The sequence below is a fragment of the Ambystoma mexicanum genome, chromosome 3q, assembly GCF_040938575.1.
Source record: "Ambystoma mexicanum isolate Mex_15411 chromosome 3q, UKY_AmexF1_1, whole genome shotgun sequence".
Classification (NCBI taxonomy): domain Eukaryota; kingdom Metazoa; phylum Chordata; class Amphibia; order Caudata; family Ambystomatidae; genus Ambystoma; species Ambystoma mexicanum.
The window spans coordinates 10,620,967-10,648,806 of NC_090926.1; the positions used below are offsets into that span (position 1 = coordinate 10,620,967).

The window sequence follows — 27,840 nt, forward strand, 5'->3', positions numbered from 1 at the left end:
AAGGGATTGGGCGGGTAGGCAATAGCCAAAAATAAGTGTGGGAGGGGGTTTTGTGGGGAACCCCCACGAAAAAAAAAGAAAAACAATGAGCATTTTCGTTGGAATGTACACGTTAAAATGACAGGGGATGAAATTGCTGGTGATGAAATGACATGGAACCATCATTACTGTCTATCAGAATGGCACTATCATGGCCCAGGGCTCTCAGCCCAATCTCCTCCTTGATAGGTGTCTCCCGTCTCTCATTAACTTCCCCTTCTCTCCTGTCACTCCTCCCTCTGGCCTCTGTGCCCCCTCCGAGGGCTGTACCCTGCCCTTTACCCCTCAATGTAAGCCCTTTAAGGGGGGCAATCAGCTCCACTTAGCTACTCTCAACTCACATTCTGCTGTCAAACATTCCTATGACATCTGTCACCTCCTTGAAGACCTTGCCCTTGACGTCCTGGCTCTCACTGAGACATGGTTCTTGGCCAGCTCGGTCACTGCTTTTGACAGTCTTCTCCCTGATGGCTACACAATCATCTCCAATCCCAGGCCCACCAGGTCTGGTGGCGGAGTGGCCCTGATTTTCCTGAATGGATCTCTGCCACCATCATTCCAACTCAACCTTACTCTTCCTTTGAATGGCTTGTCTGTAGGCTCGGTGTCTCTCATACCCTCTCCCTCTTTCTCGCCACTATCTACAGGCCGCCTGGATAAACCACCCTTTTCCTCTCTGAATGGGCTGACCTCTCCTCCTGACCTCCACCCCCAAACTTCTCCTCCTTGGGGACTTTAACAGCCACCTGGACTCTCTGAATGTGGCCAATGTACTCTTCCTGCACCTCTGTTTTCCTCACAATTCTTCCTTCTGCTCAGACCCACTCTGCCGGATACATCTTGGACCTGCTCATCTCCGCAGACATCCCTCTCTCCACCCCTCTAACTACTCCTCTCATGTCGACTCAGCACTTGCTAGCCTCCATCTCCCCCTACTGTCATGGGGATCTGCATGAAGCCTGCCTCCAAATGCAATTCTTGGTATGTCTTCGATCTGGCAGCTGAGAAACGCAAGAGCAGAGTTGCTGAGCGGAAGTGGCAGGCCTCGAGTAAATACTCTGACAAACTGGCCTGCCGCCTGCTCCAAAGGCAATATCGACTTTCCATCCGCTCTACGAAGAGGGCTCATGTCCAAGCTTGATTCACTGGGGCCACCAATAACATGGCTCAACTTAATCTGCAACGAACTAGCCAATCCTATTGCAGTCTTCTCCTCTCCTCTTCCCTCCCAGGCCCTTAGTTCTGTGCTAGCATCCCACTTCTCCACCAAAACTCAGGACATCCGGTCCTCACTCTCCTCTACTCCTCTCCCCACCCCCCTCCTCTCTTACCTCCCTTGCCCCCTCTCTTCTCCCCCCCATACTCTCCTCCTTCTCTCCCATTGCACCGGATGAGTTCTCTAAAGTAGTCCATTCTATGAAAGTCTCATCCAAACAGGATTTCTAGAAGGTCACTATAAAACTGCACCTGACCATATATTGACAAGAAAAACTGTTATACGCTCATTGCTTGCATTATTTCAATCCCATTTGAATCAACATTGTCTTGTAATAATGACCAGTGGAGTTAAGACCTTAAACCCAAGCATAAAATGATATTAGAATCTAACATACACATCAGTCTTTAAATATAATACATTTCCACATTTAATAAATGTTCTGCATGTGAATTTATTAACAACAAAAAAGCCAACACGTATTTTGACCATAGGTCGTCCTCAAGGCTAAAAGATATTTACAAAAGTTAGGCTATAAAAGCCTGTAGCTTCAAAACTCTTTCCTTATTTCAGTCTGATACCTATTTTGAGCCTGATGGTTATGGGTATGACACAAATCACGTTCACCTTCCCAATTCCAATACACTCCCTATAAATATATTCTGAGTGATCTTCAATATTTGAATTGTTGCCCCAGTGTACCTACACCGCTTTTCAATGTATTTGCTGAGATTGCTGAATTCTTTCAAAATGTGGCTAAATCCATTACCCCGGCGTGCTGCGTGTGTGATGAATCACACGCGGGACCCCGGGATAATGGATACCCATAACACATCAGGCTCAAAATAGGTATCAAGTTTAATATATTTAAAAACTGATATGTATGCTAGATTCTAATATCATGTTATGCTGGGTTTTAAGGTCTTAATTCCACTGTTCATTATAACAAGACAATGTTGATTTAAATGGGATTGAAATAACGCAAGCAATGAGCGTATAACTATTTTTCTTGTGAATATATGGTCAGGGACAGTTTTGTAGTGTCCTTCTAGAAATTATGATTACTGTTTAAGGTCTGGGGTTTGGCTCTGTGACATTGTAAAAGCAGCCAACCTTACTTGCATGGCAAGTGATGAAAATTCATATTAAATACTAATCGCACAAGCGCACCCGGGATGCAGTTACCCCAATACTTAAAATAAAACTCATCCAAACAGGTGCTCCCCTGCTCCTCCAGAACTATCAAGGACAACATCTCCTCTCTCGCCTCTGCCTTGGCTGACTTCTATAACCATTCCTTTGCCACTGGCTCCTTCCCACAACCGCTTAAGCACTCTCTTGTGCATCCTCTCCTAAAACAGCCATCTGCAGACCCTTCCTGTCTGGCTAACTATCGCCCTATCTCCATCACCCTTTTCTTGGGCAAACTCCTGAAGATGTTGGTCATCCCCCAACTGACCCACCACACCAAACCTGCTGGCTGTATCCATTATCACCAGTCTGGCTTCAGAGCATCCAGAGACACGTAAACTGCTCTCCTTAACACCTGTGACGATCTGCTCTCAAATCTGGATGCCAACTCTCCTTCTGTTCTTATCCTTCTTGATCTTTCCTCTGCAATTGACACAGTCAAGCATGCCATCCTCATAAATCATCTCCATGATATCTTAGGCATCACTGACCGGGCATTGGCCTGGCTGACCTCCTTTCTCTCTAACCGACCTTCCCATGTGCAACTTGGCCCTTTCCTCTCCTCTGCTCCAGCTCACTCTCTACCTGTAGCGCCCCCCAGGGCCCTGTCCCATCACTGTGGCTCTTCAATATTTACCTTGCCCCTCTTGCCCACCTGATCTTCTCCTTCACTCCTCACTTCCAGTGTTATGCAGATGACACACAGCTCTCTTTTAAGCTTCCCTCATCTATCTCTTCTTCCTTGCTCATTCCTGACTGCCTGGCTAATAGTCAGGTGTGGTGCTCTGCCAATGATCTCTGCCATAATGCCAGTAAGACCAAGGTCCTCCTCATTGGGACGCCTACTCCCTGTTTCCCCCTGACTCTCTGACCGCCTGCTTTGGGTCCCCTCCCCTCACCCTCTTGTGAGTCTAAACATCTTGGGGTAATCTTCGACTCCTCTCCCTCCTTCTCCCCTGACATCACGGACCTTGCCAAGAAGTCCAACTTTCAGCTCCACCTCCTCGGGGGCATTCCCCCCTTCCTCACCTTCCCCCAGAAGCTCAATGTCTCCAGGACTCTGGTCCCCTCTAGGCAGGACTACTGCAACAGCCTCTTCCTCAATCTGCCTGTTTCCTCCCTTCGCCATCTACAATTTATCCAGAAGAGGGCTGCAAGACTTATCCCTGGCCTCAAGCCCAGGGACTGCATCTTTCCAGCCCTAAAATCTCTTCACTGGCTCCCGGTGACCACAAGGATCAAATTCAAGACCCTCTGCATCCTCCACAAGGCTTTCTGGGGCCTGAACCCCACTACATCCAAATTTCTCTCCCCACATACCTACCTGCTAGAGTGCTTTGGTCCTCTAGCTCCAACTCTCTGCTGATCAGACATTTTACCAGGAAGAGAGTGGTGGGTAGATCTCTTTCTTTGGCAGGAGCCTCACGCTGGAATGGCCTCCCTGCCCACCTCAGACTTGAGCCGGACCTCCTTAAATTCTGGAAACTTCTCGAGACTTTCCTTATCTCTTCCGCCTTTGTTCTCCCCCTCCAGTATTAATGTACCCCTGCCGCTGCGACTGGTGCCTGGCCCCTAATGAGTCTTACTGGGACCAGGCCCTCCTTGACCAGTCCTCCCCAGCACCCTTAACCAGCTCTTGCCCCCGGGCATCCTTCTCTGGCTAGCCTGTTCATGGTCTACCCTTTCCTCGCACTAGGTGAACCTTACTCCTGTTTTCTCTTCCTGTAATTGCTCTGCTTGGGATCCCCCTGGCACATCTCTCCCTGGCTCCCCCTTGCACTTGCCCAGCCTCGTAGTTCTCCCTCTCACATTTCCCCCTCCCCTTCCCTTATCTCAGCCTCGCCGCCCTGTCCTTCCCCCTCCCCCCGCACTTACTGTTTCACTGCACTTGCGCGGTACAAATGTCATAAGGCCTAGTAGAACCATTTATTGTTTTTGTCGCTGTTTTCTCCGATGCCCCTCCGACTGGTTCCTGTCTTGTGGCACCTGGGAACACTTGTGGATAGGCACCTTACACATTTCCAGTAAATAAATGCCACTGCCTCCATCCCCCGTGATCTATTGGTAATGCTGGACAATGTGCGGGGAGGCATGGAAGAGGAGGAAACCAGAGATTAAAGGGTAAAATAAGAAGGTGGGAAGCCCTAGCATTATGCAGACTACAACCAGCTTGCGCGACCATGCTCTGCGCCAGGAAGTACAGTGTAGATGTTTTGAGCGCAAGCATATGGTGATGAAGTATGTGTGAATCATAAAACTAATAGAGAAGTTGGCCGGAGCCGTTGCATTCCTAATCTTACCCTATGACCCCAATGGTGTCACCCACTCGGTGGAATATCATCGAAGGTTCCAGAAGCGATATTACTTTAGTGAAGAGTTTCACATTCCACTTATAAAAAGTGGTAATGGGGGAGGAACACGTCTGTAATTGAAAAGCATGTCTCCCCATGCAAGCAGATATGCCTTGAGTGATGAAGACTGCCAACAAGAAGACAAGTACACCTTGTCTATGCCCGCCCTTTGCCCCACCCATACTAGCCAAGGCCAGAGAACCACTAGTTCTTTTTGTACACTTTGACCACTGGATGGAGCAGGGCATGGGTACTTACACAGCTGACGTCTCTCCTTCCCATTGATGCCGAGTCGTGGGCCGCCAGGGTCCGCGCGGCTCGCCTCCTGGCCCTGCATGCTGGCGTAGAAGCTGGCCGCCCGCCTTTTGGTCTTGCGCAAGATATGGCAGACATACTGGAAGATCTCCTCGTAGCAGTCTCCGGGCTCGGCGTAGCTGGCCACCGTGCTGGAGGACAGGTAGAGGGCCCGCTGCTCCTGCATGAGCTGGTGCTCCCGCTGCTTGGTCTCCGAGAACTGCGTGGCGATGACCACCAGGCACAGGTTGATCATGAAGAAGGAGCCAACCTGGGGGGAAGCAAGAGAGACCAGTTAGCAGAGACAGGGATGGAGTCTTCCTGGAGGAGTGTTAAGGTGAGATCAGACCGCCGCCGCCCTTGCATGTCAGGCAGTAGTTAGGGAGAAACACAAAGGGGTAGGGTTAAAGGGAAACAGTGTGTGGGCTATGGTCATTACAGGGCTTCACTAGCACAAACCTTGAGAGTTGTCACACTGACAGGTAAGTCCCTTCAACTGTTCATTTGTTTGAGGTGTATCTGCCTCACCTGGGGCCTAATTCAGGGAACGTTTAACGTGACGCAAAGTGACTTTGCACTGCCAACAAACACCCTGATTCACAGAGCATTGCAAAGTGTATCTAGCAGCGCTAAAGGTTCCATGAATTAGGCCCATTAAGCTAAAAGGACCTGATTCATGGAACTGTGCAAAGTAGATTTTTGCACTGTCAAGTCATTTTTCAGCAGTGCAAAGTCTCTTTGAACCTGGAAATAAATGCCATGAATTGGGCCCATGGTGTCTACATGTCTGTCTCTGTGCTCCTGCACGTGTCTATGTGCCTGCATGCTCATTTGCAGGTTCCGACGTGTGTGATTGTCCTAAATGCCCCGGTTCATGGAATTTTTTGCACGGTTCAAAGTGACTTTGGACGGCTGAAAAGGGACTTTGCACTGCCGACACAAAACCTGATTCATGGAACTGTGTAAAGTGTATTTTTGCAGTGCAAAGTCTGCGGAAATTCGGTGCCTAGACATTTTTGCAGCACAAAATGACTTTGCACTGACTTTGTACTGCAAAAATACACTTTGCACAGTTCCATGAATCAGGATTTGTGTCCGCAGTGCAAAGTCACTTTGAACAGTGCAAAACATTCCATGAATCGGGTCCAACGACTTGTCTCGCTTGCTGTAGCGTCTGAGAGCACTTTATAACAACGCCAGGTCCATCTCCAGCGCGGGAAACTCCGCCGCAGGGATGCATTACGATGACAGGAGTACGGTGTTTAGAAGAGGCCTGGGTAAAATGGCCGATTTCACCACCGCTAGTAGAAGAGTGCATTTAGAGAAAAATAGGCACCTTCTGCCCATGCGCCCTCTCAAATTTGGCAGAATTGTTTGTGACCCAGAAAAGTACAAATCCTGTCAACGCGACGCACATGAAATGACCAGTCACGAGGCCGAAGTTCTCTGCGCGTTCTGATTCACGGTAATAACAGGTAAGGAAACCAATAAGAGTGCACGAAAAAATCTGGCCTCCTAATTGGCTGAGCTTTCAGTGCACTGGTGGCTATAAGCTGTGAAAACCAGCATGGCAATGCCAACAGGTTTGGCTTTTTGTTGGCATGGAAAAGCCATTTGTCAGGCACTGCCATTATGGTACTAACCGACCACTGAAGGCAGTAGGTGCAGAATGGTGCAGGTAAATGGGCGCAATAGCAGTGCCGGGCAAATGCCTGTCTAATAATTGTACACAAGCTAAAAATATTGCCTTTGCCAATGCTTGTTTTAACAGGACTTTCGTGAAGGACACCTCATATTGCTTTTAATTCAAGTAGCTGAAGACATTTGTATTACAACAGTAGCAGCTTTACATGTCTAATTAAGTCATTAAGTCTCAGGAAACTGCTTTGAAATAATAGTGGGAAGCACTTTGAGCGCAAAGTTTGATGTTACTACCTGAGAAAGCTAGCTCAAAGAAGTCCCAGCACAATGAGTTTTGGGGCGGAGGGGCAGGATAAATATGGCTATGGGCAGTCAATGGGTGGGTAACTCACCAAACAATACCTACAAGCTTTGTGTCCTACATCACATCTCATCTCCATCATGGCTGTTCTCTAATGCTATAGTTTTAGCGTATAGTTGGTGCAATGGCCCCTCCAAAAAGCCAAAACTATACAGGGTGTCTACTGGGAAGTCTGCTCCCAGGTGGAGCGGAATCCAAAGGCGGTTTCTGGGTGCGACGGTAACATTTTTGCCTAAACATAGTGTGGGGGGGGAGTAGGTAAAAGGTTTATTTTTTTGTAAACAACTGAAAAGGAAAAATACAAGAGATTCATAAATACCTACACACTCCGTCCAAAACTATAGACGACAATGGGACTATTAGACGCACTGACTGGGGTGAGGGCGGCTACCCCCAGAACGGGTCTAACTCTGGAAAGTCTCCCTGTCCCTTGTGGGGAACTAAAACAAAACAACAACAAAAAACATCACACTTTCTTTGGATCTGATAACAACAATTATTTTCTTGGCACATTCAGAAGCAAATTTTAGCCAAGGTCTGCTTATGCATCGCTGGATGCATCAGATTCCATTCTTGGCAGCGAAGGCGCATATTTCTGTCCTTTCTGTCTGAAGGACAAAGACAGGTCTCCCTTTTAACTGAAGCAATGGTCATGGTGCCCGGGCCTAGTGTAAGCACGGGGCCGGGGGGTATTGGGACGGGGACGGGAGCAGTGCTACAGGTGGTGCAGAATATTGAATTGGATGGGTGCAGTCGCGATAGTGCAGGGTGTAGCGCACAGACCGCAGCAAGGCAGAGTCAGAGCGCTGCAGAAATGATAGAGGGGAGGGAAGTGTAGTGTTGGATATGATAAGATATGGCATTTGTTTCTCAGCGCCGCAAGACAAGGGCGGGAAGACATAGGGAGCACAAGACAAACGATCCGACTAGGCCTTGTGTCATTCGCATCGTGCCAGTGCGACAATAGAGGTGCAAGAGGAAGGAGAGGGGGAAGTGCAAGGGAGAGGAAAGGGGGAAGTGCGATCAGGGCAGCATGGCTCTGAGTGAGTGAAGCCAGGGGAGCGCGGCTTTGGTTAAGTGCAGGAGGCAAGGGGGCGGTAGGGGCTACAGTTACAGCCCCTACGTGCGCAGTGGGCCCGGAGGCAGTGCAGGGGAGACTGATCATGGAGGAGCCTGGTACCCAGGGAGACTCTGAGGGTAGCAAAGCAACCAGGTGGCACAGCAGACAGGTAAGTTAGCAAAAAAGCGAGAGAGAGAAGGCAGAGGAGAAGAGGAGGGACTTCAGCTGCTTCTGAATCTTCAGGTGGTACAGCTCAAGTCTGAGTGGGGCAGAGAGGCCATTCCAGAGAGAGGCACCTGCAGAGGGGACAGATCTACCCCCACTCTCTGCCTGGAGAAGCGTCTAACCCTTAAAGAGTTGGAGGTAGATGAGTGAAGGGCTCGAGAAGGACGGTATTTCGGAAGAGAGAATTGGATGCAATGCGGACCCCGGCGCCAAAAAGCCTTGTGGACGATGCAGAGGGTCTTGAACTTGATCCTTGCAGCCACTGGGAGCCAGTGGAGAGCTTTCAGGGCTGGAGAGATGCGATCCCTGGGCTTGAAACCAAGGATAAGTCTTGCAGTCCCGTTTTCGGATTAGTTGCAGAGGGTGGAGAGTAGAGGGAGTCAGATTGAGAAAGAGGCTGTTGCAGTAGACCCGCCTAGCGAGAGCCATGGCTCTGGAGACATTGAGCTTCTGGAGGAAAGTGAGAAATGGAAGAGTACCTCTGAGGAGGTGCAGCTGGCAGTGGGCCTTCTTGGCAAGGTCCGTGATACGAGGAGAGAAGGAGAGACTGGAGTCGAAGATGATGACAAGGTTTTTTGCCTCAAAGGAAGGCGCAGGTAGAGGGCCCAAGTAGGGCAACCAGAGAGAGGGGGAAAGCAGGAATAGGGGCCCCAATGAGAAGGGTTTCCAATATAGAGTAGAGGATCTGCAATATGGAGTAGTTGAAGAACTGGTAAGGATGAGAAGGGGACAGTGGTACGTGAAGTGCAGGGACAGTAGCAGTGCAGGAGGTAGAGGCTGTCGAACTCCGGAGGGAATGATGGTAGCTGTGGCAGAGGGCAGAGCGGGGGTGGGGGGGAGTAGAAGTAGAGAGAGGTGGGAATGGTGGCAGGTGCAGTGCATTGATAGAGGCAGCATAAGGGGTGCACATGCTAATGGCAGGTTTTGTATAGGGCAGATGGCCCCTGCTTCTAGGGGCTATACTAATTTAATAGTGTTCAATGTATTAACCTAAGATGGATGAAGGGCGCAGTTTTTAGGGATCTGAACTTGCAAACTGCAGGTTTATTCAGTGACAAAAGTGAGAATGAAATGGGGATGGTTTGGTGGGAGTCCAGTGTTAGGAGCAGTGCAGAGTAGGGTACGGGTCGGGCTGTGAATTAATAGAAAGGAAAAGTGCTGGAAATTGTGTTGGGTGGTGGTCGTAGGGGCGTGTTGGGGGAGGGGTGGTAATGGGTGGGCTGCGATGGGGGTAGTCCTTCTTTTATGTTGTTGCCCGTCCCGGTTTTTCATTTTGGGAATCTGGTCACCCTACCTTTGCTGCCATTACGCAGGAAGATGATGGAGCCACGTTGCAGTTGTTTTGGCGCTGCTTTAGGGACCATAGCAGCTGTACCCCAGGGTTGCTTCTGCTAATCAGGCAGCAGGGTTGGTTAGGACCTGGCCCAGGGCTTTAAGTGGGGTAAGAAATCGAGGGGGGGGACATTTGAGGGCGTGGCTTGTGGGGTGGGCGTGGCCTAAAAATAACATTTATATATTTGTGTGCATACCTTATGGTTTGCATACTTTTCAAGCCATTTTATTGGGTTTTTCTCAGCATGAGAACACAACAACAACCTCAGAAGTGCAATAGTCACCAACATTCTATGTTTATAAAAGATGGCTTGAAAAGTACACAATTCAATCCATCTTTTAGAAAAGCTCTGACGACGGACAAAGCCAGAGGCGTCTTTGTCCGTGGGCAAAGCTTAATAAAAGATGGCTTGAATTGTGTACTTTTCAAGCCATCTTTTATAAACATAGAAATATGGCACAGAGTCCCCAGGTTAGCAGAGGGTCAAAGAAACGTCATGACCTGCGGAGGGGGGAAACAAAAGGATAGTAACTTCCTCCTGTGAACCCTCGTGCGAGGAAGTTACAGTGGCTGACAGATTTATCAGCTGGCTAGCTTGCACCTCTGTCAGCTTGCCTGATTCGAAAATACAGGGGTGCCTCTCCTGTCGCAGCAGTGGCTGTGGCGGGATAATGTGTCCCGCTGCGGTGAGGTGGGAGGGGTGCCGGGAGGGCCCCGGCTCAGCCCCACTTTTTGGACTGCCAGGGCAGTCCCGGCTGGCCCCGGCCCACTTAAAGCACTGACCCGGCACCTTTAGCAGCCCAGGGACTATTCCAACAGGATGGTCCCTAGATTTCCTACTGAGCAATGGGAGTGGGTCATATACACGCCCCTTTCACTCTAAGTGGTGCTTCTCCATTTAAACCTGTTCAGACTTATCATGTATCCAAAGAGCTGCATTTATTAGTGCTTACCATGACAATATATTTAAGCAAAGAGTAACATCCCGGAGCAGATCCGTCTACGAGCCGGGATATTACTGTTCAAAGTGCTACTGCAGCGCGGATAGCTCCCTGAGCCCTACTGGCCACGGCCAGCAGGGCGCACCTGAATGGCAGCTGCGACAAAACTGGTACGCCAACAGAGCGCACCTGAATGGGACCTGCGCCAAAACAACGGGCGCCAAAACATGTGCGCCAGAATGTCCGGCTGAGTAGTGGTGTTCAAATGAGATCTACTTGCTGTTGGGAATTAAACCGCTCTAAGCATGCACAGTTGATGGACGGCCTTGGTCACTACGCTGACTTGTGCAGTGAAGGGCATGTCTGTGTCACGGAGAATGGCCATGGGCCCTGCGCATCACCCACGGGTTTCAGCCACTTAAATGGAAGGGCATCTCTGGGATACGACAGCACGTGATTACACTTCCTCAGAGTGTGTATATGCTCCATGCCGCAGGTTTTCAAGAATAAAAGGCATGTTACTGTTCGTGTCTCCTTAAGAGACCGACATCAGGTCACGTGAGACGCATCGTGTGACGTGGCACGCAAGGGGGAGGGAACGTTAAGTAAATCAGTTATCGTATGTACAAGGAATAAAGTGGACGTGTATTCCTACTCGGTGTGTCTGTCTTCATCATTGTGCCCCCTCCGGGCATAACAACTGGCGACGAGGTGACCTACCAGAACGCCGAGTCGTCGTCCTCCTCCTCCTTCGCTTGCAGCGATCCTGCTCAGCACAACGCCGCAGACACTTCCAACCTGCCGGCGACCACGCCTGATCCCAGGCCCGCCTCCTCCTAACGCTGCAGGCACCTCCAGCCCGTCGGCGACCATGCCTGAACCCAGGCCTGCCTCCTCCTACGGACCGATCACGGTCCACTTCGCAGCAGGGGCACGTGTAATCCCACACCCGCCCCTCCTCGCTCGGAAATGGCACCAAGGCCAGAGACAGTGCACCATTTGGCAGGTAGCCAACTGGAAGCCACGTGCACAGCAACACGACCACAGGCCCGGGCCCCACCACTCCCAGGCATACTTCATCTCCACGGGGCCCATCGCAGCCAAAGACCAATCATTCCAGGGTGCGCATCCAGTGCCCCCACTCATCAACTGCACGGCAATCCGCCAGCGGTCGCAACAAAGGCCTAGAAGATTCCAAGCAAAAAGGTGGGTGACAACCTATACCGACAGAAGCTGCGTAGGACAGTAGGCCCAAGCCCTTTCCACCTGCTGCATACCCAGCCCGCCATTACCACCTCACCATGAGCTCACCCCAGGATCAACAAGCTCCAGCCCCGACGGGGAATACTGCGACCATGGCATGGCGTATGCCCCCCCTTCCTCCATGATGCCTCGAGGGGACAAGGGCCCTAAGTGGGTTCAGTGGTTGGAGGACTTTAATACCTTTATGGATGCCGCAGGGGAAGAAAAGTCACCAAGGCTACTCAGAATGTTTCTAAACCTAGCAGGCAATGACATCAAGGTCCTATTAAAAACTATCCCACAAGCTGAACAGCCTGACTTCCCAACACTCATCGCAGCCCTAAACAAACGACTGGTAATTGAGCCCAACCGGGACTAAGAAAGAGACATATTTAATCATGCACGCAAAGGGTCGACGAGACCGTTGATGAGTTCATCACCCTCCTATGAATAAAAGGAGCAAATTGTCAATTTGATGCTTTCTCACATGACAAGGCCAAACGGTTGAGAATAATCGAAGGTTGCGCGTCCCAGACCCTAAAGAAGCAACTCCTTAAAAAGCCGATCACCTTAGAAGAAGTAAGTCAGATGGCCAGAATTCTAGAAAGGGTCGAAAAAAAAGTGACTCAGATATCCAGCACCACTTCGACGAAACTAGACAAAACGAAAATGTAGCGGCACTGCAGTCCAACAACACCAGACCATTAGAAAAAAGCACCAACCCCAACTGTTTTATGACACCGAGAACCCAACGTCAATGCTACCTTTGTGGGATGGCTTTCCCCTCACGCCGGAGCGTGCCCTGCGCTATCCCAGAGATGTGGAAACTGCGGCAGAGGGGACACTTCCAATCAGTTTGCAGGGAGGGCAGACCATTTCCGACACAAAGACCTCCGGTTGCCCCACAATTTAAAATACCATACAGAAGCCCACAAGTCCAAACCTACCAAACACGACCATACCACCAAAACCCAAGAAGATATGTCAGAGTGGTCGAAGACGTCTATCCAAGAGATGAGACCCAGGGAAATAAAGGATATGAGCAAGTATCCCACATCAGAGATGAATATGATGGACCCCTAGCACACCACCCCCACTATGAAGCGGACCAACAAGGTGTTCATTATGAAGGCGATCAATCTGACCAATATCCCCAGGATGAATACGTCAATCTCATCACGGATGAAGGAGAAGCCCGCGAGGCACCTAAGATACCGGTTGCGTATGCTTTCCGTAAGACGGTACCAGGCTCTTTATGCAAAAACAACACTGAAAACTACCCTTCAACCCCCGCGACACACGTTGGGACCATGAAGCGGCACTCCGTGTGGGGGTGTGCGACGGCCTGCAAGCGTGCACTTTGGGAAGGACAGGCCTGCTGCAGTCATAGTTAATCCTGCATTCTTGCTTATCCTTGTAATGTGTTGGTTAAAGGCGCTCATGCGCAGATGTGTATCTCTCCACCCACAGCCGGGAAGGGCTGTTCTGCAGAAAGCTTTGATGAGTGATGGGGTTTTTGGGAAACATGCAAACCATATGCATCTGCCTCTCCCATGTTCAAAGGCGCCGGCCCTTTGAACGATAAAAGAGCTGTTTGATAGTAGTTTCAGTGGCGAGACCAGGCCACCTGCGTCGCAAGGAGGGGGTGAGGCAAGCAAACAGGAGTGGCACAGCCCGCCTGGCAAGCATACTTCCCATAGGCCCAGACACTCGGGCTCAGAGCCCTTTGGCGTCCCGTGCTATCTAGCTCATGAAGGATCTGTATAGTGCTGCCAGCAGAGTCTTCAAGGAGCTCGAATCTGCTTCTTTTTCTTCGGTGGCAGTCGAGCTCCTTTATATTGAGCGGGGGAGGGGCCCGGGGGGGGTCCCTGTTTCCCAACTTGTTTTGGGGCCCTTTACCCATACAGCAACTCCTGCAGCACCACACAGGCACGTATCCCCTTCTTAATGTAATTGCTTACAATGTTGCGTATGGCAATTACAATGACCCGTGCTGCGTCACGTGGGCAGCTTGTCATCCTCGCGCCATTGTTTCATCGCTTATGCCACTGAAATGACTCACGCACCACACACGGGGCAGCCTGGTGCCCGCTGGTTGTATCATTTTCTTGTTGGTGATGTAGGGGTGTCGTTACGGGGTTTGGTGTTAGTGGCAAACATCCCCTTTTCCCGATGTTTCGATATTCAGATGTTTCACCGATATGCCAAATCCTCAGTTTTACAAAAAGCAGCATCAGATATGATTTTACCGCATGCGGTAATCCCTCATTCGCTGGTATGCCATTTCCCCATGTTACCCTATGTGATTCCAAGATGGGGAATAAACAAAGGGTCTGCATGGCTGGGAAACATGCGGGCCCTACCCATTCCCACATGCCCTGCAGGCGGTAACAGTATGTGAGGTCGGAGTTCATACCGCCGCCTTCCGCTTTGCTTTGACTCTGTGGAGCCTTTTATTGTGAAACATATTCGGAAGCATTTGGAGGCAGCGTGTGAAGGATACACTAGGAGGCTTTTAGTCAATTGTATGAGGCCAAAGTCACTCCGGCAGTGATCGCTCCCGGCTCCAATAAGAAAAGGGGTCCGCGTGTGTGAAGGGGAAATCTGGGGTGTGGTACTGCATGTGCCTCCTTCCGCCCCTACTGCTGCAATTCCTTGTGAGCTGGCTGTGAGTTCGGGGTGGGGCTCGTGTAAGTGCAACACACTGCTGCTATACTTTAGAATTGAAAGCCTGACTCTGGAGTAAGCTGGATCTACACAGGGAACGCGCCTCTCGCGTGATTATACCGCGATTGTCACGGCCCCTTTGCGAGATTTTAGACCAAGGCTATTACGATTTACCTTAAAGTGTCTTCTTTTTGTAGGTTTTGGGGCCTCGATTTGGGTTTGCTTTTGGCAACAGGCCCTGTAGGCTTTACAAATATTTGCAACATTTGGTTTTCAAATGTGATGTTCTTTTCCCTAGAAGGAATATTTCTTTTCAGTCGTTGTGTTCATTCAGCCGCAGCTCTGCTCTGGGAGAGTTTGTGGAGACATTTGAAGAGCACAGCGCATGTGTCTTTACTAATTGCCCTTACTGTTTTTTTTATATGAGATTTTTAAATTATTAGGTGAGATCTCCACACTAACAAAATGACTGCAGAGTACATGTGAGCGATGCCTGTTTAAGATTGTAGCGCATTTCTGAGTGTGTTCATGGTGCAGGAGTCTCACTATCTGTTAATTTGTTTTAATATTATGTTCCTCTGAGTTTCAAACGTAAATCTGCTTGTCTTGTGATACATTTTAGGTTTTATATCATTTGTGACAGGATTTAATATAAAACGATTACACAATAAATACATAAATGATAATTCTTGTGAAACAGACACATCACAGAGCCAATGGACCCTGCCTCCCCGATTGATTAGTTCCTGCTCTGTTTTGCATTCCCCGCCCCTTTTCTGGTGTCACGTGCACCACACAGCCAAATGTTCTGCCTTTCTGTTTTGATTGCTTCCGGGTTTCCTTCACAGCTCTTTCACCCTCCACCATGTTTCGGTTTCACAAGAGAAACATCAAAGCGCCCCGTGTACTTCGCTGCAACCTGTTTGTCTCTGGTACACAACAATGTGGCAACCCCCAGCCCTCGCTGGTTCCCTGCTCCCAGTTTTGCTTTGAACGCTTTGTACCCAGGGCTACGATTCACACACAGGCCCAACACCTGACCTCACCGTGTTTTTCGGATGTAAGATGTGTTTGTGCTCTTATAAAATGTCTCATTCCCTGCGATAGAAAGATCCCACCCTCAAGAATGCATGGCTTCCGGTTTTGCTCCTAGTACATCCTGCCCCCCGGGGTGGCCAGAAGTGAGTGTATGATCCTTGCGGCTACCACTGCTCATTTAACTATGTATACCTTGAACCCAGGGCTATTATCCATCAATAATGCACCAGAAGTTTTCAGTTCTGCCATTTGTGTATCCTCTTTAGGCCGGGCTCCCAAAGAGAGACAGAAAATCAGCCTCGGAATGGCAGGAGGAGGGTGATGAAGAAAGAAGCGGCCTCCGGGAACTATTCGATAAGATAACCGATAGTGGAGGACTGCCACTGGCCCCTAACCGAGCTACCCCGGGCGGTCCGGGTCTAGACAGCCAGTTGCATACAATAGGCAGCATTTATGCTTTGATTAGTGAGGAATGGGAACCGCCCGCCAGGATCATAGTTTAAGGAGCTACGTCAGGTGTCTGCAACCCTCGGCTCTCCAGATGTTTTGTACTGCAAATCTCATGATCCCTAACCATTGACTATGCTGGCTGGTGCTGATGTGAGTTGTAGTCTAACACAACGAGAGACCTACAGGTTGCCGACCCCTACAGTAGGCGAACAAGCCCTGCTAGAGATGGCTGTGGGTACCAGTGGGGATTATGGGGTGGGGATGGGGCAAGAGGCAGGGGAAGAAGAACCCAGAACCCCTACATCTACTAAACCTGTGATGCCCCAAAAGACACAACTAACTGATTGATATTGAAATCATACCCTCTGAGCAAGCCCCCTCTTCGGTCCGGAAATAGCATAATTTTCTATGATGTGATAATACAAAAATGTCAGCATTCCACTCTAAGTAAGATAGCTTAGTTAGTTAGCGAGCAGTGCAGAGGCCTTATTTTAAAAATACGAACAAAATAAATTGATATTTTACTCCCTGGGACCAACCTGCATTTGACAGCTGACAGATTCCTTCGCCATAAAGACATCTCAGTGAGTTAATACACCGGCTTCCTAGATCTATGCGCAATCGACGGATCATAGATTCTAATCATGGTGGTGTCCCACTCTGCCCTTCTAATGGAAAGGAGGCACGATCACTTACGTTCCAGTAAACACCCCGATTTCTGGTGTATGCAACATACATGTTTAATATGAATCTAATATAACATTGTAGCCCACTACTAAGGAAAATACTGCCCGTTAATACCCTTACTACAAGATATTGGACCAAGCCACAGGAAAGGCCTTTGATGATGGGGAGGCCTTAACGGCCAGGATAGGCCGAGGAAAAAGGTCTATACTGCTAGTAGAACATCACACACAATAAGGGCAGAATGTGCTGCCCCAAACAATGGGAGGACAAATAGAGGAAGCTTTGGTATGTTTGGAGGACATACTTCTGCCGGGCATTTAGCCCTCTTTTTATTTAGCGATAAAGTGTCTGGTGCTCATTTATCGACCTGGGAAGGACGAAAGGTTGAGTTTGGCCTAGCTGGGACTCGAACCGGCGTTGGCAGGCTCTGCACAAATGTTAAAACGAGAGCTCTACTCGTTGTGCTATCTGACCAGCTACTGCCACTGCATGGCCTGAAAGGAACTGCCGACATTCCAAGATGCAATCACCCATTACTCATGGTTACTGCATCTCCAGTGGACCCACGTGTACGTGTTCTCTCTAATAGGCCTGCTTGTAGTGTTGTCCTTTAAGTCAGCGCACCTAACAGCGAATCAAGGAGCTCTACTGTTGGCGACATTTTAGGGCACACCTGTTGCATAATGGATAATCTGTAAATATTCCTGCGCCGACTGTAAAACATGTTATGCACAGAAGCATTGGGGTCCTTCCGGGTGAACATAAGGTCATGCATTAGGCGATGGGACCTCACAGTTCACGCCCAACGCCACAGACACTCAAGGACGAGTATTCTCGTCCTTTTTTCATATAGTTGCATAATAGCCTGGCACTTAAGGGGTTAATATTATTATTCGTCTGAGATTGGCACAGGCAGACGCCAGTGCCATAATTCTCAAGGCTCATACTCATCGCTTGTTTAAAATCTATTTTAGGAGATAGTTATTTTATGCTGTGGGAGCAAAAAGTATCAACGCCTGCCCTGAGAAGGCCCAACAACTGTAGCAGGGAGCACGGGGCCCAGCTGCAGCAGGCCAGGGGCACGACTGTCACTAAAATCCAAAAGGGCGGTCCGCAGGTGCTATGTTTTCCCACCGTGCAGTGTCACCAGCTACTAGAAAAGTCAAGCCTTCGGCCGCGGTTGCTAAAAATGGTGCGCTTGCTGGGTCCAGTGCCTGGAGAGGACCCTGGCCAGACAAAATAGGGCTTTCAGGCCAGTTTCTAGTTTGGTTTTGACTTTGACTTCGAATCTTTAATTGGGCAGTGAGCTGGACCATTGGATCGGGTAGGTGGTTTTGCCCGTTGTGATAGATGCTAGGTTGAGAGGGAGTTGCTGTGTTGGCTTGGTGTTGAGATGGGGTGTAGTTGTTTAGGATTGGTCAGAATTTGGGTCGCATTGGTTACTGTGTAGGTTGTTTGGATGTATCTCAGTGTCATCTACTCTCTTAGGTGTTGGGTGCTGTGCTGCGTATTAGGTGGGGAGTTGTCTTGGGTTATTTGATTGGTTGTTTAGTTGGGTGCTGGGTTGCGGGCTGAACTGGGGGTCCAGGTGTATATTGAGGTGGGTGCTGGAGCAACATCCCTTGACATGCAGATGAAAAACTTGAGAGGGGATGGTTACCAACTGACCAGAACGTTAGTCCCACCATGTGTGAACTACCGCAACACCACTTGCATAGGTGTAACTAAAGTCTATATAAGAAACCTACAAAGAAAACAAAATCGGGCAGACTCTGCTATAAAAAACATAAGCAGACAACCACCCCCAGCCCCACTCCAACATCACCTCTGGCTCCATCGGAGAACAGGATACAATTCAACCTAACAGGCACCGTGCACAGGGCTGTGTAAGTAAAAGGCCATGTCTACTACCATAATAAAGCTCCTCTAAAAGTCCAGCTATACCCCATTTGTTGGGTGTTGGGCCTGGAGATGGGTTGAATAAGGGCTGGGTAGGCATTTGTTTATTTATGGGCCGGGAACCCACAGGCACCAGTGCGGCAACACAAACACAGGGATAAACAAGGAGGCACAGGACGTAGATATACCATCCAAGACTCAACTGCTAACTAGCTCCAATCAGAGGGATACAACCTTCACCCGGAGAGCGAGGTTTTCAGTGATGCACGGAAAGTGCTCATATTTTTGTTGAGATTTGTGGGTTTTCGTTGTGTGTTCAGTTGGGTGTTTGGGTGTGATTACGGTTTTAGATTCGCATGTGGTTGCGCTGCATCAGGCTGGGTGGCCTGTATTGTTTTGTTGTGGTATCTTGGACCCATGTGCAATGGAATTGAAATGAATGTGCAAAGGATTACTCGAGTTTTCAGAGAGGGCCGTTTTAAAATCCTTCATAACCTCTAAAGATCGTGGCAATGTTTTTTCTTGTAAGTATTCCATGACTTGGGTCCAATGCTGTTATCACGCCTAGCCTTGCGTTCCCAAAATGCTGGCATTATGATGGACACTAGCTAACTAACCAAGCTGGGTATTTCCTTTGGGTTCACCGTATGTTGGAAAGATCCTGGCATATTTAAGATGGCATCATTGTTCCGATCTTAGACTTAGTCACTTTCTACTTGCTCCACTGTAGAGTTTGGACCTGGTTTTTAGTTTCCTTGCCGTGCCTGCTAATGTGATTGTGCATGTCACACACTCGTTGCCCCTGATCTGCCGCCACAGGTATGGGAACGTGTTCTTCTTCTGGAGCCACTGCGTTTCGTCTAGGGGCAGGTTTGCTCCAGGGGGAATTTAGCATGGCTTCATGCAACGGACTCAGGGATCAGTCTGATGGGCGGAGGGGAGCCACAGGCCTGGATGGCTCCAAATGAACTCTGCACCATTGAAAGGAGCCACGAGAGCCGGATTTAAGGGAGTTCCTGGTTTGAAAGCTGGGCTTGGCTCCCTGAGGGAGATCACAGACCAGAAACCCCTGCAACCTGCTGGAATTCAACAGATCTGCATTCCTGGAAGTTCATGATGTGGACTCTGAGATCTGGGATCAATCCCCTGTATAAGTAGATCCCCGGAGCTGGGTTTTGGGACATGACGGAAAAGAGTAAGGACTCTGGTCTATAAATCAGGACATGGCATACCTGGGCTTCCGGGACCTGTTGGAATGGCTCTGGGCTCAGGTGTACGGAAGTGGAGCTGCTGTAACTGTATCAAACATTGAGTAAAGGTTGACCGACAAAGAGGTATTCTGGCTATTTGACCCATTACTTAAGGCAATAGTCAATTTTCAGGAAGCTCTCGTTCTATTGAATGCCAATGGTTAGGATAAGTTAATGGCAGCCATTTACTCTGTTCCGGCTAAGGACAAGGGATAGTCTCCAATACTTTAAAATGTGGCCAAGCAGCTGATATTAAAAACACCAATTCTTTATATTCAAGAATTGAGTATATGCATAATTCCCTTTATAATGTTCCCGTTATGGGAATCATTATGCAGAGGACAGGTGTTCCTTGGCGGCTGCGACCTACTGACTGGTGCAAGCGTCTATGCGCTCATCTATCAGGGATACGGCCACACTGCGGTGCGGAGGGCAGGCGGAGAGCCCAGAGGCAACGCACTCGCCTTGGGAGCAGGATGATGCCAAGCAACATGGGTTCGGTCCGGCGCTTAGAAGCTAGAGGCGGCTGGCAATGAGCCCAGGATTAACCGCCAACAAAGAACACTAGATCAACATATGGCATGCTCTATGTAGGCCCTGAACAATCCCTAGCGAGGGCTGCATATTAGTGCAGAGGGAACTCTCCCCGGCCCAAGGGGCCTGGCTGTCCACATTTCCATTATGCTTGCATTTGCATAGGAATGTTGGAAAGGGGTTCACAGCTTTTCTATCCGGGCAAAGCCAATTCACCCAGATGGAGTAGTCCAGATTTGACCGCCGATCCTCTGAATGTGGAGCGTACCAAGAGTCGATCCGGTCACATGTGGAGGGCGGCCGGTAGGGATCTGATTGCAAAAAGGACATCTCCATGCATCAGCATAGAAACAACACACAGTTATATCTAGGCCTGGCATCAGAAGAGGATGCCCTCCACCTGGACAGTTGCCTCTCCTGCATCAAGCTGGCAGGGCCTCCCTGGACCTTCGATCCATTGGCAACAAATGGAGTTTGCCTGCTTGGATAATAACGGCAATCTTGCTTACTTTAGTGACATCTGCAAACTCTTTAGGTTTAGGACACGCCAACCTCAAATTCTTTAATATCAATTTCCAATGTAGAGGACTTTTCTGATTCATTTTCAAAGAATCTCAGCTGAAATCAATTCATCACATGTGAATGTCACAATACTTCATTGAAGACAAGCGCCAAGTTATCTTAGATTATCACTATTTATTTTCCACAGTGTAGTGCCCTTTATGATGACACGTGTTTCGGCCGTTGGCCTTTTTCAAATCAAGGCATTGTCAATTGGTCCATTGGTTTAGTGATTCGATTCACTCTGATGAGATATAGGTTTAAATCCCTAGTTTATTCAACTTGCTGTCGTTTGCGTCAGCTCTTCTTCAGCAGTAGAGTACAAACACGCTCTCTTGCATCGCATACAATTCTTCACATGGCCTCGCCGACAAAACTGCACCATATGGTGGCAATATTAATTTATGTACAAAGCTCTGAATCTGAAAGGTACATATTTCCTAAAAACGTACTCCTTTTGCTTGGATAAGGAGCGGCTTGAAAGAAAAGCAAGCCTTGCAAGGTTTCACGCCTGAAATATGCAACAGATTGCCAACTGCCTCCATTTTTGTGAAATCAAAGCCCTCAGAAGCATAGGGAGGTGCATACATTATGCAAATCCAGAAAGGGAACTCTGGGTACATGCTCAGCCCTACGCCATTGCCATTCCGCAGGGACCCAGAGACCTTCCATTCCAGCGCCATCTTGGGACCTAGATGCCAGGTCGGATTTGTCTCTCCCTTTTCGGTTTCCTTTTCTGGGCGGGGCTTCCTACACATGACATCTTTATTGACCTTTTCAAGTGCATATAGTGATAGTAAGTCACAAAAGGATATATAGGGGAGAGTCACCCAGAGCCATGCTACTGAACACCAGGCGTGGATTCGCCTGGGGTGGGCTTCTCGTGTGTCTGGGCAGCATTGGATGCATGCATGCTGTGTGCTTAGACGCCCCTGGGAAATGGACTCTGAAGCGCAAGAACACTGGCGCGTGGAAAGCAAGCTGCTCCATTAGGAGCATCACTGGGTTTGACACTTTTCCTCATTATTATGATCCTTCTCCCCTTTAAGTGCTAACCAAGGTTCAGTCATTATTTTAAATGGTATAGATTGTCTGATTTATTTCATTTAAGCAATAAGCACGCTGGATGCTGCCACCCCTGACATTTGTGACAGCTAATTGCACACAGAGCACCTAGGGAAGCCGCAGGGGTGGACCGGCCTATGGGGAACTCTGGAGATTTCCTGGTAGACCTCTGCACCCTGGTCCTCTTCTGTGTGGTAACCTATTTTATTTCAAAATGTTCTCATAGGAAAAGAGTTGTACTTGCTGAAAGTGTGTAATTTGGGGACACTCTGAACATTATTTCCAGGGTCCCATGTGGTTCCCAGTCCACCCCTGGGAAGGAGGCTTTTTTCTCTTTCTTCTACCCTCCCCGGAGGTCATTGGGTGTGGCAGCACACAGAGTATGCCCTCACAGATGGCTCTGGTCAGTGTTTGGTCATTCAGGGGCCCTGTGATCGGTTGTCTGCATCAAGGAAATGATGCAGGAGAAGATGCCGTCAGAGCACAAGGTTGTGCTTTCTGACACATTTGTGACAAATCAACTTCCGGGCAACAGTGGTCCAGGGATGAATATCGGATTCTAAATCATCAATCAGCCCCACACCTCTAGAACACCAGAAGGGATGCAAACAGATTGGAAACATAACTAAATTATAAACCTCTTTGTCCAATTTTGGTAACGTGGACGGAACGGCAGGCTTATCTCCGCAAGGTTGTGGATTGTTGGTTATTTGCAAAACAGCAAAAATACAATTATTTCCCAATAATAAAAGGGACTGCCCAGTCAAGGTTGTATACAAATATCTACTTTATTATTATTACAAGAGATAGTTCTAGGAAACTACAAAATGCAGCCACCCTGTAAAGGAACACAGAGGACAGATAGTTTCACGAAGGAAAGTGATGCACTCTGGATACTGACAGGAGGGTAGTTGGTAAAGCAATCAGTCTTAACTGTTCAAGATTATTTGGTTTCAGCACCAAGGGAGCAAGGGGTTGTAAATGTCACTAGAGGCCTTCGGGGAAGGACCAGGGGGACAGAACCACAACGTACCTGATACTTGAGATGATCTTGAGCACGCAACAGCATCAAGTTGGTTCCAGGACGCTTTGAAGCTCTGGCGACAGATTTCAAGATGGGAGACAGCTGCGGGTATCAGGCGGCAGGCAGTTCAGCCAGCGAGGCTGGATGGACGGCTGCAGGCTGGCCTACACGGTGGCTCAGGGTCTAGTATCGTTGTCCCTGTGCTGGTTGGCGAATCTGGAACGCTGGTCAAGGCATCTCAGACAATTTTAGTGACTGCAACGTGACAACCGGCAGTGGTGCAGCCAGTCGAGTTTCGAGGGCTCGACTGCCATGAAAATGTCCTTAAAAGATGGATGCTGGTTGATGCTTGTTGTTGCACTCCTCCTAGCTTCTTCGCAGGGCTCGTGGTGTCCTTTAAGGCAGACAGCCCAGAGCTGAAGAGAGTGTTTGCAGGCAACGGCTTTGTCCTTTGTTCAGAGACTCGCAGGGCACACAGTGTGCTGGCTGGGTACTGGTTCTGGAGCTGCTGGTGAGTCCCGTATCTCCCTCTGTTCCCTGGGAGATGTTTAGGGGAGGGATCTTGCTTCCCTCTTGGAAATCCTGGCCTGCCTTCATTGGCGGAAGCTGTAAGACCGACTGTACCTTCAGCCATGGTCCAAATGAGTCCTTCTTCTTACTCCTTTCAAAGACAATCGGATGATCTGCCAAAATAGGGGCCCAACCCCCTTTTAAAACCAAATGGGCCCCAGTGATTGGTGCAGATGAAGCCTACCTTATTGACCCAATCCTGGGTCCCCACCAACAATCTTCTGTTATGTATGAGGTCATAACCAGATTGCTTTGCAACAGAAAGGGGTGACAACCTGTATTACTAAGTCCCATCTATCTTCCTGTCCGTTATGGATCTAAGTGTCTCTCTGGTTAATTGAGCTCTCAGTGACTCCTGATCAAAGCGCAGGTCTCTCTTGAAGTTTGTGGCGAGAAAATTGTTTCTGTCTTCAACAAATCACATACTCATTCACTCTGAAAGGGGGTTCTATGCAGGGGCTGCCTACTGTACACAGTTGTCCCAGAAATTACACTCACTGCCCTTCATACAGAGGGGTGGGAGCTAGCTTCAAGTTGACACATTGCATATCAACGAGGTGTTAGTTTCCGGTCCCTTGTGTTAGTTCTGTGACCAGGCCCTTCGCAGGCCTGCCTTCATTTAACTTTCATCAATATGCACTGCCATCACACTGAACTTTGACAATAGAACTGGGAGGATCCATGGAGCCTTTGATATTTAATTAGGCTGGCCATGGCAGTAGGAAGGTGTTGCCTTCCCCCTTCCTGAGATGCTTTCACGTACCCATGGCTGTCACATTCCAGCTAAATGTGGAAGGGAGAACTGCACCTGTAGACTGTTTCTTCCCGGAGTACACTTGACTGTGTGTTTGTTGTGCGGCGAGCATAGGAGAATGTGTGCGGATTAGCTCCACACATTTTCTGAGGTTGAGCGCATGCACCCGGGGGGATGGTTGAATTCCTCACAACATTTTTGTACACAATGGCCTCTGTGAAGAGGCCCTGCAGCCGGCCCTTGCTCTCATAAAAGTGGCAGACAGAATCCATCTGCATGTAATGATATGCCAGTAATATTTTATACTGCGCCCATCACCACCGTAGTGGATAGTGGCATAGTGTGTCCCAACCAAGAGCAAACCACACATTGGTCTTTGGGGAAAAGGCCATGAAGACAATTTGAGTGCAAAGGAGAAGCAGGGTTAAGATAGAAATGGGGAAAAAACAATTACAGAGGTACACAGGGCTCCAGGGGAAAGAGTGTATGATTGATGTAGCAGGGCTAAGTCCATTATTCACTGCAGGTCGGAACTACCTCAGAGACAGATGGGGCGGCCACAATTGAGGGCAGGAGAGGTTTGCATTGAAGTGGTAATTTGCAATGTGTCAAGAAAGGCTGTCACAGAGGTTGGTGAGGGTGCTACAGAAGAGAGAAGTCTTTTTGCAGATGTTTGCTGCAGAAGAAAGGGGTCAAGAAAGACTCGAGCCACAGAGGTGGGGACAAATCAAGGTGACAGTGGTGGGAACAGAACTGACAGGGGTGGAGACAGACCCGAAGTACAGCCAGCGACGATGTTACTCTGAGGTGCAGTGGCAGGGCATGGAGCGGCCTGGCATTCATCGATGGATAGGAGCACCTGGAGGGTTGCGCTTGAGGTGGAGAAGATGAGTGGAGGAGGACGTCTCAGGGTCCCAAAGAAGGACTGAAGAGAATGTGGCCAAGCGACCAGTGGCAGAAGGTCGGGGGTAGGATAAGTGGGATGGCAGAGAACCTTTCATATGGTGAGAACACAGAAGAAGGAAAGATCAAGAGTGGAAGAACAGGAGATGCAACGAGAGAGTAGAGCCCTGAATGGGATGGACAAGGGCCCGGCATACAATGGTCACCACAAGAGGGAGGATCAGGGGAGAAAAGCAAGAGAATGGGGAGAGGTACATAGCGCAGAAGGTCAGCCTGTGGGGTTTCGGGGGGCGTAAGGAGAGATGCGAGCAATGCACAGAAGGTAGCAGAATTCCACAAGGTATCGAAGAGAATTGCAGCAAGTGTGATGGAGCAGTCAGGTTATCATATATGTTTGGAGGAGGTGTGCTGAGGTCAGATGATGGTCAGTACAGGGCTCAGAAAAGAAGAAAATGCATGTGGAGATGTCGAATGGGTGATATAAAGCATGACCCGTGGGCCCCCCGCAGCCTAGTCAATGTGGAGTGGAGGATGATTAGAGGATAGTGGGTAGGGGGGGTTTGACCATGAGTGGGTCAGTGCTTATGGACACCCAGACTGCCAGCATTGCATTAGGGAGGGAAGGGCTCGACATTGGGAGTGCAGGTTGGGGGACTGGGTAAGGAGTTGTACTCACAAAATAAAGGTGATCAGGGCGACAAGTGGGTTGGTATCCCAAAATCTTTAGGGGCATACGTTATAGGTTCCAGAATTTGGGCAGGATAATGTATTTACTTATTCAAGCAATTAGAAAGAGAAAACTCAGCTGTAGTGAGGGGTTGAGGGTTTGAGGGAAGGGGAGACGGAGCTCGCCTGCATGTGTAGAATGCTAACAAACATGGAGAACTGGATGGGACTCGCTTCATAGGTGCAAGCATGTATTTCGAGAATTGTCCTGATCATATTGTGGCATTGTGAATATTAGGATGTCATTAGGTGGGCCCAGACAGGTTTTTGAGAATAGTATAGCTCCATTAGGATGTAAAGTGGTCGTGTATAGTGCAAATCTTCCATTTTGGTGGCCTCAGCACGCGTGGCTCTGTAAGAAAAGCGGGAGGGTGGGGGTCGTTGGTGAGATAGAGGGAAACGTAGGTGTGAATCCTGTAGGTAGCGTTGATGCTTGCAGGACATAAGCATCAAATCCAAGTGTTGTTGTGAATCTACATGGTTGGTGGTCTGGAAAAGAGAACTTGGCTGCACATTTAATACAGAAGAACTTCGACCATGGGAGGATCCTTCGACGGCATTGGGAGAGCCCGTCATGGATATGCAGCTTCAATGGATGTCTCCTTCAAGACTGGTCCCAGTGATGCATATGGCAAGGGTCTTTGTTACCAAATATTCCCTTTCAGGTACAGCCAAGAAGGGTTGGAGGAAATTGGAGCAACAGGGTGGTAGTGGGAAAAGGCACTGATGCCAGTTAAACGTGATGTGATGCAGGGTAGGTTAGTAGGCACTGAGAGCGTTTCACAGCTTTAAGTGAGGATTTTGAATTTGGCTTCTGATAACCCTACCTGGACCCCAAATGATGGTATTGGTCATAACACTTGATATCAGCGAGGGAACGACTGGATATAATGCATCCTATACTGCAGAAAGAGGCGGTAGAAGGGAGAATAGCAGGGCCACTCCTGATGCACCCTTTGACAGAACTTAGAATTTCTCCCTTGAGTATCATGGCAAGGAAGTCACAGGGGATGTGTGGGCTCATTCTCCACCCATCGTGGTCTGAGAGGATGCCTATTAGGACTTTCATTGATGAAGGGGTGGCATCAGTGCCACATTTATGCTTTCTACTTCCCTAGGCCCAACTAAGTGTATGCCCCCCAACTTTACTCCAACTGAAACAGACTCTGCACCTTCACCAGATACTGCCCCTTCTACAGACTGTGTTCACCTTGACCAAACTACGCTTCCATTACCCTCATTTTGTCCCCCTTTTTGTCTCCATAGCAACCTAAGAATGTTTTGAGGCTGCGAGAATTAGGAAGCTATTACTTCCACTCTAATTCAAGCCGGTCATCTTCTATGTTATGTTAGTTGAAACAGCGTTTTCAGATCTCTGCTGCCCAAGATTTGGAGAAGGCAGTGTGTTCTACAGTTGAGTGCACCAGAGGTACTTGTTCAGGCCAATTGTTTACTTTTGCTTAGGTCAGAAAACAATCTTTAAAAGGGAGCGAGCAGAACATAAGCTGTCTGCCAACTGGACACAAGAGACGGATGGTTGGAACGAGGAATTTTGCTTCATTGCTAATATCTAGTTTCTCACGAGTTGTCTGCTGTCACCCCAGGAGAAGCACTGAGACTGGCCTGTAATATGAATGTTTCAGGCAACACAACAAAATGTCCACATGCGGTTTTGTCATATGGTAATGTTTACACATGACATATAGCAGCCGCCACCCTAGCAAAGGAACTAAAAGACCTTGGCTTCACACAAAAAGTCACCGACCCAAAACCCTCGACTGGGTGGCTGACCACAATTGCTCTATCTCATCAACTCCA

General features: G+C 48.9%; 1 protein-coding gene across 3 annotated transcripts in view; it reads right to left on the minus strand.

Annotated features, from left to right (window-relative positions):
* The window catches only part of CACNA1I (calcium voltage-gated channel subunit alpha1 I), a 1,993,092-nt gene that overhangs the window by 543,322 nt on the left and 1,421,930 nt on the right, over positions 1-27,840 (minus strand). For all 3 annotated transcript variants that reach the window (XM_069652938.1, XM_069652937.1, XM_069652936.1), the window contains exon 9: positions 5,056-5,362. In XM_069652938.1, coding sequence (XP_069509039.1) covers positions 5,056-5,362 — 307 coding nt within the window. The remainder of the gene's footprint in view (positions 1-5,055; positions 5,363-27,840) is intronic.